Source organism: Marmota flaviventris, chromosome 12 (genome assembly GCF_047511675.1).
Source record: "Marmota flaviventris isolate mMarFla1 chromosome 12, mMarFla1.hap1, whole genome shotgun sequence".
NCBI classification, from domain to species: domain Eukaryota; kingdom Metazoa; phylum Chordata; class Mammalia; order Rodentia; family Sciuridae; genus Marmota; species Marmota flaviventris.
The window spans coordinates 53,095,195-53,113,876 of NC_092509.1; the positions used below are offsets into that span (position 1 = coordinate 53,095,195).

Consider the following 18,682-nt stretch of genomic DNA (forward strand, 5'->3'; position numbering starts at 1 on the left):
AAATAGCCTCTTTTATATTATTTTTGGATGATTTTTTTTCTCCCTTAACTCAAAACACTTCTCTTTCTAAAATTACAATAAAATTTGATTTCCAGTAAACATAGTTTATCATATAATTTGGAAATAGATACCGATTCAAAACCTAGTTCTAGAGAAATAATCCAGTAAAAACTTGACTAATTAATCTAAAATATTTCTTTTTTCCATAAAATCAATATTACTGGTGTGTGTGTGTGTGTGTGTGTGTGTGTGTGTGTTTTGCTGGGGATGGAGCCTTGCATAGGATAGGCAAGCACTCTTAACACTGAGTTACATCCCCAGCCCTTATTACTAACTTTTAAATGGAACTCAAAGTTTAAGTATGAATGTGGACATTTGATGTATCCTTCTATCCCTACTGTCCTTTGTAGTTAGATACAGCTCTACTTTATACCTACATTTAACACAAATGTCCAGATAAAGGATGAAAATTTAAACATAAATGTTAAAGGGTGATAAGAAGTCATTTCAAACCAAAATTCAAACAGAGCATACACTATAGGAAATAAGGCTTAGTTTTCATCTTTTTTTTTCTCCTAGCAGGAGCCAGAAACTCTTTACTTTCAGACATAATAAACCTAAAAATCAAACAGGTCACAAAAAGTATCAGTTAATCTTAAATATTCTGGTAATATTTGATGAGGACACTTCTATTTATAAAACAACCAGGTAAAGGGGAAAAATACTCCATGAGTAAGTTCTTGAATAATCAATAATTTCAAAGATAGATTTTTAAATAACTATGTATTTTAAAATGAGAGCATCAATTAAAGTTCACAATGTAAATACTTATTTGGCTAACAGACATTTTCAAAAAATATGCTCATTCTAATATTATTCTACCAATTATGATTTACTGGGAGTTGAAGGGATATTTCTTTCGCTTACTTGCCAAGCCACACAATGCACTCAAGGCAAGCAATTATAAGGAGCCCATATATGCCCTGGAGTGGCTTACTGCTCTATCAATAATCCCAACAGAACAGATGGGGGAAAAAATTAAACATCTAAACAAACTGTCTGTACACCTATGTTGTGAAAGTAAACTGCGAACTCGGATGAACCAATTTACCACTAATTCAAAAAAAATTTTATTTTTTTCTGGTAACCTTAGAGTCTCAGGTAGTTGATAGGTATATATCTTATATATAAACAGATCTATATACATTATCATTTATAAAAGCCCTTTATATATTCTTACCATCAAAGGTATTTGCTAAAAAATAGTGACTAATAAACATATATCCATATACATTATCATTTTTGAAAACCTTTATATAGTCTTAACATCAGTATTTGCTAAAAATCATGACTAATTCAGATTTTAAAATTGATTGGAATTTCAAGGAAAGTATACATTTCAATTCATAAGAACAATGGATTCCATGGTTTATCCATCTTTTCTTCATAAACATACATTTAATAACTATCTCTCAAATGCTCTAATAATTCTTAAGAGACATCACCTGATGCCATTTGCTATGAATTAGAATGTTGTAAGTATTACAGCCAATTCCTAGCATGTGCACACAAATAGCACTTTCAAAATCAAACTCAGAATAAAACAGTAAAAATCCTTGAATAAGAGAAAAGCTAAGTGGATACAATAATGGTGATTAAATCACAATAACATTTATCTTCACACAGAATTCTATACTTCCTTTTTTATCCTGAGACAATAGACATTATGGGATTCCAAGAAACTGGGCTACTGTAAATCAAGTAGAAACAGACATAATAAAATAATATAGGTCATTATTAATGTTCCCAGTTCACATTAGTTTTGTATATGTTCTCATGCTTCAGAGAATTTAAACTCTATGCTTTAACCAAATAATCTGTTAAAGCCAAAGATCATAAAACATTGTAAAGTTTATGTGAAAAATTTGCTACAACAAGAAATGACCTCTAAATAAGTAACAACCACTATATATAAACACCAAGAGGCATTAATTGCACATTAGTTCATATTCAAACAATATTCAATTATAGGATGAAATGGGAAGACTTTGTTAATGTTACCCAGAAACAGTACAAAATAGCACCAAAGAAGAAAATTAAATATATTCAAATATTAAGCCGACACATATAACTGAGTTCTTAAATATGAATTCTAACTATAAAGCAAACAACTCTTATTTGAACTAATGGCTGTACTCTTACAGAAAATTAAGTAAATTTAATTTTCTACTTAATATTGATTATGAGACCTTTTCAGAACTAATGGAAGAAGGTTTTCGAAAGTACTTTAGGAGGACCAATATTAAATAAATCATTAATAATTAAATAAAATGTAAGGTGTCTTAGAAAAAGCTAGTAAAATAACTCTTTTTACAAAAAGCATACAAATTCTAAGGCTAATTTTAAAATCTGTAGGAATACAGATTGCCTAAGAACAATTAAAATGCAACTGCGTATTACTACTTTTACCTGCAGATGAAACATGAAAATTATGATAACTTTAGCTTCATTCATTTATGTAAAGATTTCCTAAAGATCTTACTGAAAGAGTCCATAAAATGACACCTTTCCTATTTATTCTGTGTTGGATTTAAAATAAATAAATAAAATTCCACTTAACATACTTCAATCAAATTAGCTTGTAACTACCTGCCTCTACCTGCATTACTCCATGTTAGCTTTTACTACTGCTTTTACTAACTTCTCAAGAAATTAATGTGTATTCTAATTTTTTATACAAAATTTAATTTGTATTTTGCTTTGATTTATCACAATAAAGTAAATCTTTGTATCCAACTAGTTTGACATATTTCAGATATTTTCAATGTTATGTATGAGATATTAAACAGGTTTTAAAAGAAAAAGGAATAAAATAAAGACATGTGAATGCTTTCTAAAAATGGAGCTCTGAAAACTAAAAAGAATGTATCAAAAATTGTATTTTCAGTAACTGGAAAAAATAATATTGCACTTAGATAAATTATATATCTTTCCTTTCAATAGTAACTACAGCTAGATATTATGTATTTCCCAACAATCTACTCATTTTTTGCAATCTTTTGTTAGTTCTAACTTGATTATCAAATAATTTTTATTTTTACCCGATTACAGAAGTGCATTTCTCTAGGTTTCCAAAACCACCTTATTCAACCTTCCCCATCTGTCACCATCTGCTTCTTTTTAGCATGTACTTTTTGTGTGATCACATAAGCATGTGAAAAATAACTAACATTCAGATGATTATCTGCTGGTACATTTGAGGACTGGGCATAATAAAAGTGAACTGCCAAAACGTACTTAACACTTTTAATTTTGTTGGGTCTTGCATGTAAGCTACATTTGATTTTCAAACTGTTTTACAGTTGGAAAGTTGATCAGGTACTGCTAACTCAAGAGCAAAACTGAGACTTTAAATAATTAGCACTGCATAAAATGGTTTGAATTCAATAGAAGCCAAATCAAATAATAAAATTTAACAGAGTTTATATATAATTTCTAATTTCTTTTATAATTTCTAGGTGTGAAAACATAGTATAGATTATAAAACCAAAAATCCCTGAAGATATTTTATGATCCATAATTTGTTATGAGATGAGTTTTATTTCCTTCTAACATCAGATGTAATAAAAACATTCTCATTTACATTTGTAGATATAAATGCATTTTTAGAAATATTTCACACTAAATGTACAGTTTATATGCCTTTGAGGACTAAATCTCTGTAACCTCTTTAAAAAAACCAATAACCAAAACAATTCCTAATCCTTTTCTTTAACAAAAAATAATGCTTCTCAAGTTGGATAATTGCATAATAAGGCCCCACTCTTCATTGAAAGAGATTAAGAGAACAAATACATTTTTTAAAAAAAATACTCTTTTCCCCAACAAAGAGCATATTTATACCATAAGATTTATTTATCCTAGTGGTCTTTGACACAAGAAGCAAGTTGAGTTCATTTAAAACTTAAGTTTATTTACAAACCTACTGTGAGTCTGACATATGAAACATTTAATAAACTGTCTTGGAACTGATTTCTAACACCTTTTTGAAGTATCTTTCAAATAGCCATCATCTAACTGTATACATCAAACCATTTCTACCAGGTTAAGACAATTTAAAAGGTAAATAAAGGAATAGTAATGCTAGGTGAAATAGAGGTTGCAGTAAAATCTCTACATAGTGTGTACACAATTCTACAAGAACAGAAGAGAAAATATTGACCATGAGCCATTCACAAGAGAAATAGTCAAGAATGTGTTCCAAATCTGAAACATGGATGCAACTTATATTATTATCAAGAAAAGACTAGGATTAATAATGGTATTTACTAAAAATTTCAAGGTTCAAAAAAAGTAAGAGACATCATCTGAAAACAACGGGAAAAAGACTCATTTCAGCTCTTGCCAATCCCTTCCTAACACTGACCACATGAATTCCACCACATCATCTCCTTCTCTACAATTCACAAGTGACTTTCCCTTAGCCACATTATCTAAACTCCTCTGCATTTCAATTCCTACCTATGTGTCCATCCTCCTCCTCTCTTTTCTTCCTGTTTCCCCTTTAAAACTGTCAGACCTCCAAGCAGGCTTAAGCATTTTCTCTCCTCCTTTTCACTCCACTGTAACACCAGTAGAGCAGTTACTTTCTTGCACAGCAAGATATTTTCTATATCTTATCACCTTGGCAGGTAGGAAGTTACTTGAGAATAAAACCTTTTCTTACAGTATTTGCATTCCTGGCACCTAACATAATGTGCAACACTAATATATATTCAATAAATATTCTTTAATGAGTGAATGAGTGTTTTTTAGTGAAATAAATGGTTCATACTAAAAAACAGAATAAATATTTTATATTTCAAATGAATGTAAACACATTCCAAATTATTCTGATTTAACAAAAATGTAGTATATGATGCAAATATTTAAAATATAAGAATTAAAATTACATGAGAAATTAGTTTTGAAATTTGTCCTCCACAAACACTAACTATAATGATTACTCTTCTACAAAGTAAGGTGTCAAGATTTTAAGTGTAAACCAACATGTATCAACCACTGATGATCACATAAGCCACTTTTAAAAACCAGACCTTTCCCTAAAAAACAAATGCCAAATGTCTTCTTTGATATAAGGAGAGTAACTAAGAACAGAGTAGGGTCGAAGAGCATGAGAAGAAGATTAACATTAAACAGGGATGAGAGGTGGGAGGGAAAGGGAGAGAGAAGGGAAATTGCATGGAAATGGAAGGAGACCCTCAGAGTTATACAAAAGTACATACAAGAGGAAGTGAGGGGAAAGGGAAAAATAATACAAGGGGGACAAATGAATGTCAGTAGAGGGGGCAGAGAGAGGGGAGGGGAGGGGAGGGGGGATAGTAGAGGATAGGAAAGGCAGCAGAACACAACAGACACTAGTATGGCAATATGTAAATCAATGGATGTGTAACTGATGTGATTCTGCAATCTGTATATGGGGTAAAAATGGGAGCTCATAACCCACTTGAATCAAAGTGTGAAATATGATATATCAAGAACTATGTAATGTTTTGAACAGCCAACAATAAAAAATTATAAAAAAAAACAACCAGACCTTTGTTGTATTTTGAAAAACGTACACAGAAATGTTTTCTTAGATAATTTCTTGTGAATTGTAAACTTTCTATTTAGAACAATTGGACTCTTCTTGCATTAAATTCTTGGTTTTGTTCTTCAGTTGATGACATTTGCATAGAAAACAATATCTTTGTTTCTTACTAGATCATCTGCTTCTGAAATGAGATGCATTTATCTTCTTCAGAAATAATTTCCCCTAATTGTGACACAACTAATTTTGGTATTCTAAATATGGGATATCATCATTCATGGCAATGTATAGGAAGGGTAATTGAGTGCCATAGAAACAAAGAATTTGTTTTTCATGACATTCACGAAAACAATTCTATTCTAGAAAATATGATCTTGTATTTGAATAAACAAGAACAGTGTTTCTAAAATTTTACCTAATTCAACCACAAAAATAGAGAATTTTAAACTCCAGACTTTGTAACAAAGAAAATAGTACTTTTAGCAAGAAAATAATAGTTAAAAATTGACTATATAAATGTTAGCACTATTTACAATAACTCAACATATTTTTTAAGATGTTGATGGACCTTTATTTTATTCATTTATATGCATGCAGTGCTGAGAATTGAACCCCGTGCCTCACACATGTGTGGCAAACACTCTACCACTGAGCCACAACCCCAGCCCATAACTCAACATTTCTTAAATGTAAATTTAATTCCTCAATATTTTTGAAATGTAAATTTAATAAACCAGCATGAGTTGTCATATCCATCTATCTTCTTTATAGGATATTTAAATATCATATATCATGCCAGCATCACTGTAAACTTAATTCTACTACATAATTTCTTTTAGCCTTTCTTGTTGAAATCTTACAAAGCATCTATTTTAAAAATTTTATCTGTAAGTGGCTCGAAATTGTGGTTTTTCTTGGTCTATTATGTATGTAGTTAAGAAAGTAAAAGTGGTCTTTCTGGTCAAACCCAGTTAGAATCTGATTATATCTATACCACCTCCCAGCTGTATACAGGTTACATTTAAAACGGGGGTGGGGGTGGTGGGGGTGGGGGGGGATTCTCTTGTTCCTCACCTTAAAAAAAAAACAAAACAGTTTTGCTATGTATCACAAAAGTTAGTCCAAATATCAAATGAAGTGATAGTTGTAATGCAAATATATAGAATGTGGCTCATAGTAGATGCTCAATAAATAGAAATTACAACCCATCAAAGATTAACACCTCCCTAGTTGGCCCTAGCCATACTAACCTTGGTGTTTGAGGGGAAAATTGAATTGTTGTTGCCTCAGGGTTTCCATACTAGCTGTTCTCTCTGCAAGCTATTCCTTTGTATCTCTGCAAAGGCTGCCTCCTCCTTGTCATTTAGATGTCTGAACAAACATTATTTTTCCTGATCATCCAATCTGAGGAAGATTTTATTTTCCAAAGATGGCTTAGAACAATATTTTCCATCTCATATGTTCTTCTACAATGGAAGGTGGTGTCTATGTCTCTAGTCTTGAAATCTGTGCAGGCTTACAACTGCTTCAATGAATAAACATGACAGAAATGATGTTGTGTGACTTCTAAAACAAGGCCACAAAAGGAGAATATTCATAGCCACCTTACCATAGTAAAAAAATAGACAAAACTCAAAAATCCATCAACAGCTAAGTTAATAATTCACAATGTGTGTTACAGTCATGCAATAGTAGTCATAAGAAGGAACGAAGCATCAGTAACACAGTACAACGTGGATGAACCTTGAAAACCATTTGCTAAGTGAAAGAAGCCAGACACACAATACTGTACAATCTCATTTATATAGAATGTTCAGAATAATTAACTCTATCGGGACAGAAAGTAGATTAGTGAATGCCTGAGGGAGAGGAAGAATGGGGTGCTGATAAGTATGAGGTTTCTTGTTGGAGTAATAAAAAATATTCTGGAATTGGACAGTGGTAAATGTTGGATAATTATGTAAACAGTTTTTTTAAAGGTCACTGAATCATATACTTTACTTTTTTAAAATTTTTTTAGTTGTAGTTGGACACAATACCTTTATTTATTTATTTTTATGTAGTGCTGCGGATCAAACCCAGCGCCTCATACGTGCGAGGCGAGTACTCTACTGCTGAGCCACAACTCCAGCCCTGAATCATATACTTTAAATAGCGAATATTACAATATGTGAATGGCTTTTCAATTTTCAAAAATATACTTCAAAAATGCATTTTTGAAAAGTTAAACTTTTGATAGTTTATTAGGAATAAACAAAATAAATAAAGAACAAGGCAGCTTCTAACTTGTTCCTAGGATATTCTCTGTTAGAACTTGGAGCCAAAACACTCTGACCCTACATGAAGGGGCTATGTATTAACAGCCCTAAAAAGGTGACAGTGGACATAGAAGCAACTGTCAGATATATGGGTGAATATACTTCCAGGTGATTCTAGCTTCTAGCCAGAGTCAATTCCCTACTGTAGATGAGACCACAAATATAGTGGAGAAGAAATTACTGCTGTCTCCATTTGCATTCCTGACTCAGAAAAATCCATGATCACATAAATTGCATTTTTCACCACACAGTACCGGGGTAGTTTGTTATACAGCAATAGCAACTGGAACATCTTCAATAGCTACCATATCATACCATATCCTTTCCCTTATCTTGCCTTTTTTCTTTTATGGAACTTATTTATTTTTATTCTGTCTCCTTCCATTAGTAGTAAGAGAGTAGGATCCTCCTTTGTCTTGCTCCTGTAATCATATTACCCAGAAAATACCTAATAAATATTTGAATAAAGTAACAAATTATTGTGGAAACCTTAGCACAAGGAGGGCACCCATTTGGAACTCCTATTGACATGAACTCCAATGCAGGTAGTAATTTTCCCAATAATTTCTAGTAGTTAAGTATGACAAAATACTAGAAATACAATAATCACTATAATCTTTGTTGTTTTATTTATTTTTATTATTTTAGTTGTAGATAGACACAATATCTTTATTTTATTTATTTATTTTCATGTGGTGCTGAGGATTGAACCCAGTGCTTCATGAGTGCAAGGCAAGCGTTCTACCACTGAGCCACAACCCCAGCTCATAATCTTTGTTTTTAACTAAAACCTAAGATGGATTATGAAACTGTGAACATTCTTGCTGAAGTCCTTCAATTTTAATATTTTTGTAAATGAATTAAAATGGGTATAACCAAGTAATAAAATGCATAGCCTAGAAATAAAATTGATTTAATCTAATTTAGTTAGGGAATTTGTACTGATAAACTTAACTTTTATGTGGTGCTGAGGATCGAACCCGGACTGCATGCATGCCAGGCGAGCGCGCTACCGCTTGAGCCACATCCCCAGCCCAAAACTTAACTTTTATATAATCCTGGCCCTAAAATATCTCATTTTAAAAAAGTCAAAACAAAATATATTTTATTCAGGTTGATATCCAGGTAAAAGAAGTACTGCAATTTTTAAGAATTAAAAAATGCTACATGGTTTACTTTATGAAACTTTCTATCAATGCTATTTTCCCTATGAATGGAACTGAAGCCTACCTCTGGTGCCAGATATTCTGGAGTACCGCAGAATGTCTTCATGGTGGCTGCATCTGTGATCCCTTCTTTGCAAAGTCCGAAATCTGTAATTTTAATGTGTCCATCTTTGTCCAACATCAAATTCTCCAACTGTATATTAAAAAATAAACATAAATGGTTTTATAAACTTCAACAATAGGAAAATACAATCTTAAAAAATTATTGAATGCTGAATAGAGTATTTTGGAAAGAGAACATAGAGGCAGTTAACAAAACTTTCAGTACTTACAAACATTGTTGCTTCATGTGTAAAAAGAAACATTTTTTCAAACATTCATGATGACAAAAGTATTGATTTTTAAACCAAAGGAAAGAATGGTACAGCTTTAAAGCCTAATCAACTTTTCAAGCAAATATTAATCCTCTTTTTTTAAAATTTCAAATAAAAGGTGATATAAACAATCCCAAAGAGATGAGTATCTTCTAGATACAGACAGATGGATTTCAACAATTTCTCTTGGGAATCTATCGTACAAAATATTCACATACAGAAATGTTTTTTGGTGATGGTTGTAAACCAAACTTAAATCTCATTTTGTAAATTAAAGTGATATCCTTTTTTGCATTTTTTTGTAATAAAGAAATACCAATCCTTTTAAACATAAAAAAGAATATTGAAGTCAAACATTCAACAAATAAAAAAAATATGTAGCACTAATGTAAAGTGTGAATCTCTTTGAACTTATTAATTCAAAAACACCAAAGGGAGTCTTAGATTTAACCAAGTAGCAAGACTATCTGCCTCAAGTGAAAATGATAAAATGCAAGGGGGCAGGAATGCAAAGCCAACACAACTAAAAACAATAATATAACTGACCGATCTCCCCTTCAGCTTTAACCCAAACTATGATTATCATCACTATTATGGTTTAGATCTGAGTTATCCCCAAAAGCACATATGTGAGACAATGCAAAAAAGTTCAGAGGTGAAATGATTGGGTCATGAGAGCCTTTACCTAATCAGTGCATTAATCAGCTGATAGGAATTAACTGATAGGAATTAACTATAGGCAGGTAGGTTGTGGCTGAATAAACACTAAATATACTGTTGAACATTTCTTAAAAATAATTTTTAGGCAAATTCAAATATTTTACATCTTTTTTATTCTTCTCTACCAGTTAGAACCTAGAAATCAAGCCTAACTTGCTAAATCTACTCAAAAAGTATCAAGAGTTCCTCTACTTTTATTTTCTTCTGTTATATCTTCTTTCTCTTCCTCCTGTCTCTGATTTCTCTCCTTTTACCATCTCTTTCAAACAACACCCCTTCTTCATCTTACCTCCCCTAACTTTCCATAAGATAGATGTATATACTGAAGCTTCTTTTGCTTTGTGGAATACAAATTTGCCTTATTCTTAAAAATATGCTGATTGTTTAAATATATGAATGTTATACAATTTTAAAATGCTGGAAAGGAGCTTTAAAACATGACTTCCTTTATTAACATATTACATAAAATTCTTATAAAAAACTTCAAATAATACATGATAATATTAGACAAGATGTGAATGAACTTTCTAACCCATTCCATTCACACCCACATCTTCATATGCTTTATATGCATGAAAAAACATTCACAGAAACATGATAGCATGCATTATTTCTCTACATTCTGACAAAGCTATTTTGAATCATTGCACACAGAACAATCATTGTATATAAACATTGTTTTTCTTTAAGAGATTATAATTATTCACAGTAGCTGAGTTCATCTTGAAAAAAATCATACATGCATAGAACATGACCCATTACATTTCAGTGCAGGTTCCTCCCCTGTCTACCCACTCCACTAATCCTCCCTTTGCTCATTCATTTATCCATCCTAGATTGGTGCTTTCCACCAACACTGATAGGTTAAATTCCCTTTGGTATATTTATATATGCACATATGTGATTTTGTTAAATTTACTCCATCTTTCTTCTCTTTTTCCCATTCCTCTTCTGTCCCTCTCTATCTCCTTCTTCTACTCCACTGATTTTCCCTATATATCCATGGTATGACCTCCCGCCTTCTTTTCCTTGTTTTACTCTAGCTTCCACATAAAAGAGAAAACATTCAACCTCTAAATTTCTCAGTATGACATTATTCACTTAGTATGGTATTCTCCATTTCCATCCATTTATTGGCAAATGCCATAATTTCATTCTTCTTATGGCTGAGTAAAACTCCACTGGGTATTTATGCCACATTTTCTTAATTCATCCATCTTTTGATGGACATCTGGGTTGATTCTGTAATTTGACTATTTTAAATTATGCTGCTATAAACATTGAGGTGGCTGTATCACTATAGAATGATGCTTTAAATTATTTTGAATAAATACCAAGGAGTGAGATACCTGGATCATATAGTGGTTCCATTCCTAGTTTTTTGAGGGGTTTCCATACTGCTTTCCATAGTATTTATACTTATTTTCAATTCCACCAGCAATGTGTAAATTTATCTTTCCCTCAAATCCTCACCAGCATTTATTATTATTTGTATTCTTGATAACTGTCATTCTGACTGGAGTGAGATGAAATCTTAGTGTTAGATTTGTATTTTCCTGATTGCTAGAGATTTAGCATTTTATAATGTGTTTGTTAGCCATTTGTGGTTGTCTTTTAACAAATGTCTATTTAATGCTTTTGTCCATTTATTGATTGATTTGATTTTTGGTGTTAAGATTTTGAATTCTTTATGTATTTTGGATATAAATCCCCTATCAGAGGAGCCTTTGGCACAGATTTTCTCCCATTCTGTAGGTTCTTTATGCTTATAATAATTTCCTTTGATGTGTAAATGCTCTTTAATTTGATCACATCCCATTTGTTGATACTTGGTTTTATTTCTTGAGCTTTAACGAATGCAGTACCTGCACCAATATGCTGGAATGTAGACCCTATGTTTTCTTCTAGCAGCATCAAAATTTCTGGTCTATTCTCAAGTTTTGGATCCATTTTGATTTGACTTTCATGAAGGATAAGATATAGGGATCTATCTTCATTCTTCTACAAGTGGATATCTAGTTGTCCCAGTACCATTTAAGGCTATCTTTTCTCCAACACCTATCTTTGGCATCTTTGTCAAGTATCAGATGATTATGTGGACTTATCTCTTTCTCTTCTATTCCTTTGGTCTTCATGTCTATTTGATGCCAAAACCATGCTGTTTTTGTTATTGTTTCTCTATAGTTTAATTTGAGTTCAGGTATTGTGATGCTGCCTCCATCACTTTTCTTGCTCTGACTTGGTTAAACTATTCAGGGTCACTCATTCTCCCAAATGAATTTTAGATCTATTTTTTCTTGTTCTGTGAAGAATGTTATTGGTATTTTGATGGGAACTGCATTGAATCTGTATATTAATTTAGGTAATATGGACAATATTAATTCTTCCTATCCAAGAGTAGGGGAGGTCTTTCCATCTTCTAAGGCCTTCTTCAATTTCTTTCTTCAGTGTTCTATAATTATCATTGGTGAAAGATCAAGAGACCTTTCATCTCCTTAGATTAATTTTCAATTAATTTTTTGAGGTTATTGTGAATGGGATGGTTTTCCTGATTTCTTTCTCTGCAAAATTACTACTGAATATAGGAAAGCTATGCATTTATGAATGCTGGTCTTGTATCCTGCTATTTTGTTGAATTCGTTTATCAGCTCTAGAAGTCTTCTAGCAGAGTTTTCTGGTCTTCTTGATATAGGATGTCATCAGCAACAAGGATAGTTGATGTCTTCTTTTCCTACTTGTATCCACTTAATTCCTTCTCTTGCCTGATTGCTCTGGCTAAAGTTGTTCCTGTTTTTAGAGGAAATAATTTCAATTTTTCTCCATTTAGTATGATGTTTGCTTTGGATTTATCATATACAGTCTTTATAATGTTGAGGTAAGTTCCTTCTAATCTTAGTTTCTCCAGTGCTGGATTTTATCACAGGTCTTTTCTGCTTCTATTAAGATTAACATAGGATTCTTGTCTTTAATTCTAATTATGTGGTGAATTACATTTGTTTATGTTGACCAACCTTGCATTCCTAGGATGAAACCAACTTGATTATGGTGAATTATCTTGAGGTGTTTTTTTAATGCTATTTACTACTACTTTATTAAGAATTTTTGCATCTATGGTCATCAGGGATATTGATCTGTAGTTTTCTTTCTTTGATGTGTCTGTATTTGATCTTGGTATCAGGGTTAAACAGGCTTCATAGAATGTTTTATATAGTGTTCCCTCCCTTTCAATTCCATGAAATAATTTGAGAAAGACTGGTGTTTTTCTTCTTTAAAGGTCTGATAGAACTCAGCAGAGAAGTCATCTGGTCTTGGGCTTTTCTTTGTTGGAAGGCTTTTAATTCTATTTCAATTTCATTAGTTGATTGTGATCTATTTAGGTTTTCTCTATCTTCCTGGTTCAATATGGGCAGGTTATACATCTTTAGAAATTTATTAATGTCTTCTAGACTTTTCAGTTTATTGGAATATACATTTTCAAAATAGTTTCTAAAGATTCTTTGCATTTCAGAAATAAACACCATTTTTAAATATTAAGCTATATTAAAAAAGACTTGCACCTAATTTTCTACTTTGATATATATCAACTCTGAATCTCACACTAAGGGTTAAGGGATCAGAAATAAAATGTGATGTAGGGATAGAGTTGTGTGAAGAATAGGATGATGGTTATCGACTACCCCTATCAGCCAAGAACTGAGAGGTTTCTTAGAACACTAAACTTGAAAGTGTAGTCCTGGACAAACCAAGACACTTGGTCACCCTGCTTGCTTTGTAAATCAGATTTTTTAAAATTAGATGATGTAATAAGACCTAAGGTAAGCCAAAGGATGATTGTGAGATGGAATGAGGGTTGTGTCAATGGGGCAAAGTCTTATAGTACATGAGAGGCCATAAGAGCAAAATGGATAAGAATACTGGTTCAAGTTCAAGGGTTTTATATTAAAATCAAGCTTTACTCTTTCTTCCTATGTGATCTTGGACATGTTAATTTCTATATGCCTCAACTTCATCTATAAAACAGAGGCAAACAATAAAAGTAATCCAATGTAAGATTCTGAGAATTCAAAGAGACTTTGACAGGAAAACTTAAATTATAAGCATTCAATAAACAATAATTGTTTAAACATGGAGAATTCAATGGTTATTCAATGGTCATGGTAAGTTATCAAAGTGTGTGCACTTCTAAACAACAAACTGTATTTTAAAAGACCAAAGTTCAGGAATACAACTCCATAAAATACTTTTGTCAGCTCAATGACTTCATAAAAAATACTTTTCAACATGCAATTTCTTTTGAATAAAATAATACACATAACTATCCCATAATTTAAGTCATTGGTCTACTTTCTTCCATATATCATTATCCTAAAATGTCATTTTGCTGAATGAAAAAACAACTTGTCATTAAAAGTACAAACCAATACAGATGCATCACCTTAAAAAACATCTCAAAAAAAACAAACAAACAAACAAAAAAAAAAAAACCCCACCAAATGCAATCTTGTATAAAAATAAGCCAGGAAAGCAACTAAATGTCCACTCTTGTTACAAAGTAAATGATTATTTCATGGCAAGATGCATTAACAAAGTTTCAGGAAAATACAGATACAAGTTGTGTGAGTTATCAATCTGCAGAATGCACAGAATCACCTAAAAATCTTTTCAAAGAATATCAATGACTGAAATATTACCTAAACATCTGCAAATTACTTCCTCTGCATTTAACATTAACATAATTTGAGTGTTAGACATTTTTAGGACCCCCCTACTATTTATAAATGGTTCTTTTTTCTAAATTTCATGGCTTTCCTTCCTCCCTTCAATAGCCATAAAATGCAAAATGGACTGTTGAAGCACTCTTTATTTCTAAAACTTTAAATGCATATGTTTAAGTTATATAGTTAGTACTGATTTTGAAGACTGAATAGAATAGTAGGCTATGATTAATGGGTGCATCCAATGATAAAAGCAGGGATGAAGTAAAATAGAAGGTTATGAGAAAAAGACTGTATATTAAAAATGTGAATAAAACTTACTATCTGTATGAGTTAGAGGGTTGTTATCTAAAAGTTCACTTTGGGGGCTGGGGATATAGCTAAATGGTAGAGCCCTTGCCTCATGTGCACAATGTTGGGTTTGATTCCCAGCATTGCATAAACAAAACAAACCCCAAATCAAAAAACTAAAAATACAAAACAAGTTCATGCTTCTGAGGAGAGACAAGACAATATCCATTAAATTTCAACAAAAAAGGGACATCTTTCGCTTAATTAAAATGGGCAGGCATAAAGTTTTAAAAGTTTTTTGTTTTGTTTTTTGTTCTTACTGATGCATTATATTTGTACATAATAGGTGGATTCATTTGGATACAATCATACATGCATGGAAATTAATTTACTCCATTTCAGTCCCTGGTGGCCTTTCTTTCCCTCCTTTCTCTATTCCCCTTCTTCTACTCTACTGGTCCACATTCCACTCATTATATATTTTAATAGGTGCTCTATAGTATACATAAAGATAGAATTCAATGTGGTATATTTTCACTTGCACACAGTATTATTTTGTCAAATTTATTCTGGGCAGGAATTATTTGACAGAGGTCTTGATTTAGTATGTATATGAAGAAATGACAGACTTTGAGATCTTTTTTAACCTTTGTTCTTTGTAGACAAAAAAATTTACAACAAAGTAATAAGTTTCTTCCTGCTTTTCTTGGTTCCTAGAATCAAATTAAATTCTAAAAATCTTGGCTACCTTGAATCAGTGCTTCTCAATCTTTTACATTTCACAGTACAATAAAAAATAAAATTTGTGGGGCACACTCAGATTAGCTGACAGGCTGTCGGACGCTGGAACTGATGGCCTAGAGGTGTCTCTGCCAAGGTTCCTAGCTGAGGAAACCTTGGACACACCTGTAATGTGGCACACAGACTGGGAAGCTGTGTTCTTGCACAGGCCAGGCTATTAGAAAGTTTAAAATATGCATGGTATCATTTTATTTAAATGACTGACACTGTGAATAAACAAAAGAACAAAAATAGTTCCTACAGGTACCACGTGTTACAGAATTACCAGTAAACAATTCTCCTCACTTAAATTTATATCAGACTTTAGCAGAGATATATCAAACAGTTTTAGGCACCAAGACAGCCTCAGGCCCATGAAGGTAGTAAGGAATTCCTATTTTGCACATTGCATCCAAGTGCCAAAATGTCACAAGTTGATCTGTACGAACTAAATGACCATGGAATTGAGTATGCTGAAATAATGAAAGAACATTTCTTCACTTTTGACTCTCCTAATCTAGAAAAAGATTAATAATGTATAATAGTGGAGATGGTCTCCTGACTCCATAAAAGGAATGCTAAGTTATTTAAGAAATTTGCTACAAATAAGCGATATACCATAATAGCACAATTTGACTTCAAAGGTAAAAACTGTTCTCAACAGCAGGGGATTAAAAATTTTAGAAAAAAAGGTTGGGGATATAGCTCAGTTGGTAGAGTGCTTGCTTCACATGCACAAGGCCCTGGGTTCAATCCCCAGCACCACAAAAAATTCTAGAAAAGAAGAAATACAGTGTGACAAGTCTGGTTAGAAGTGGGAATTGAGGAATGTGACTTAAGACTTTATGTATAAAAAGAAGTATGGTTTTTCCAACTGTGTGTTATTTGAGATAAAGATTAGGAGGGCCATGGTAAAAGATTCTGAAACCATCCCTTGTGTTATCAATAAGTCTTAGAAATGATCTCAGTCTTATTTGGTGGTTTCTCATATTAATGACATAAATAGTTAAATATTCTCTGATTAGACAGAAAATAAGATTAGATGTTCCACACATAAAACATACCAGTCATTTATGAATTAGCCACCACCACCCTTATAAACTGTTGGAGAAATTAATTCTTAATGAATTCCAAAGTCATTTCCCTGTTTAGTCTCATCTGTACTTGGATAGCAGTGGTTACTACAAATAAAGTTTGTACTTGCAAAATAAATATAGGAAGAAAAGAAGATTTAATATATAATTTGCACTACTGAAGAGATATTGGAAGAGATTTCTTCAAAATTTTATGCTATAATGAAATAGCATCAGTTTTTGCCAACTAATCATCAGGAACTACATTTATTAATAAGCTCTTTGATAAAACACAATTTCATATCATGACATGTATTAATAAATTAAGCAAACTTACCTTCTAAAGAATGGCAAAGGTTTCAATAATATACCTGTTGCTATCAACACCAGGTTATTAGGAAATAGAAACCAATAAAATATCTTAAGCTAACCTGCAACATGAAATAAAATTTTGCTTCCAATGCTAAACTGGGAAGTAGCAAACAGGCATTGATTAGAAAAGTGCAGCTACCATAGGCATCTCAAATAAATTTGCAGTTAAATAGTCATCACCTCATTAGTAATAAAACCAGAGACAAATCTGAGACTAAGTAAACTGAATACCTAAATCAGTTTTTGTTAACACTGTTTTTAATACATCGAGTACAAATATATTTGAAACATTCATTGGTTTATCTTTGGCAGGTTAATTTGAATTTTAGCTTTACAAAGATCTTCTAGAGTTAATCCAATGCATTTCCCTATCCAGATTTCATTTCAACATTAGAAAGAATGCTTTACAAAAAAAATTAGGAATTAGGATTCATGATATGATAGTTTGGATATTGAATATCTCCAAAATGCCCATGTGTTAATGGACTAACCCCAGGGTGGTGCTATTGGTAAGTGGTAGAACATTTAGGAGGTGGAGTCCAGAGGAAAACCCTTTGGTCACTGAGGCCATTCTGTTGAGGTGGATAATGGAATATAGTCTGTTTTTTCTTCTTCTCTTTGCTTCCTAGCTAATGCGATGTGCTCTACCACACATTTCCCATCACTGCCATATAGTACCCACACTCAAAGCAATGGGTCCTATCAATCTTGGACCGAAATTTTCCCAACTGTGAGCCAAAATAACCCTATCTCATTATAAGTTAATTATCTCAGGTACTTCCTAATAGTAACAAAAAGCTGACAAAACACACATGCGCTCTAATAATCTTGACTGTGTCAACCACCTTATTCCATTACTTTTATAACTCACCACTAGACTTGAACATCACCTGTAAAACATGTACTAGATCTAAATTTCTGTGAGCCTATCTAAATGATCTCATATATTGTGTACACATAATACTACATACTATGGATACAATTCACACTTGTATAAATTTTGAATGTTTGGTTTCTTACATTGTATGAATTTTTCTTGGTTATATATTCCTACAGTTTCTATCCTATGCTATACATTTACTTATATCTTTAAGTTAAGGCAAGATTTTACAAAAATAAACTTAGGGCTGGTGATATAGCTCAGTAGTAGAGAGATTGGTTAGCATGCATGATGCCCTAGGTTTGATCCCCAGTGCTGCAAAAATAAATAAACTCAGATATCAGAAATCACTTAATTGTGTAGTAAAGTCAGGGTCTATACATGTGGTAACTACAAGATGGAC

The 18,682-nt window shown here is 32.1% G+C and overlaps 1 protein-coding gene across 6 annotated transcripts in view; it reads right to left on the bottom strand.

The window, feature by feature from the left end:
- The window catches only part of Akt3 (AKT serine/threonine kinase 3), a 302,015-nt gene that overhangs the window by 63,948 nt on the left and 219,385 nt on the right, over window positions 1–18,682 (bottom strand). For all 6 annotated transcript variants that reach the window (XM_071599993.1, XM_071599992.1, XM_071599991.1 and 3 more), the window contains one exon: window positions 9,139–9,267. In XM_071599993.1, the coding sequence (XP_071456094.1) occupies window positions 9,139–9,267 (129 nt within the window). The remainder of the gene's footprint in view (window positions 1–9,138; window positions 9,268–18,682) is intronic.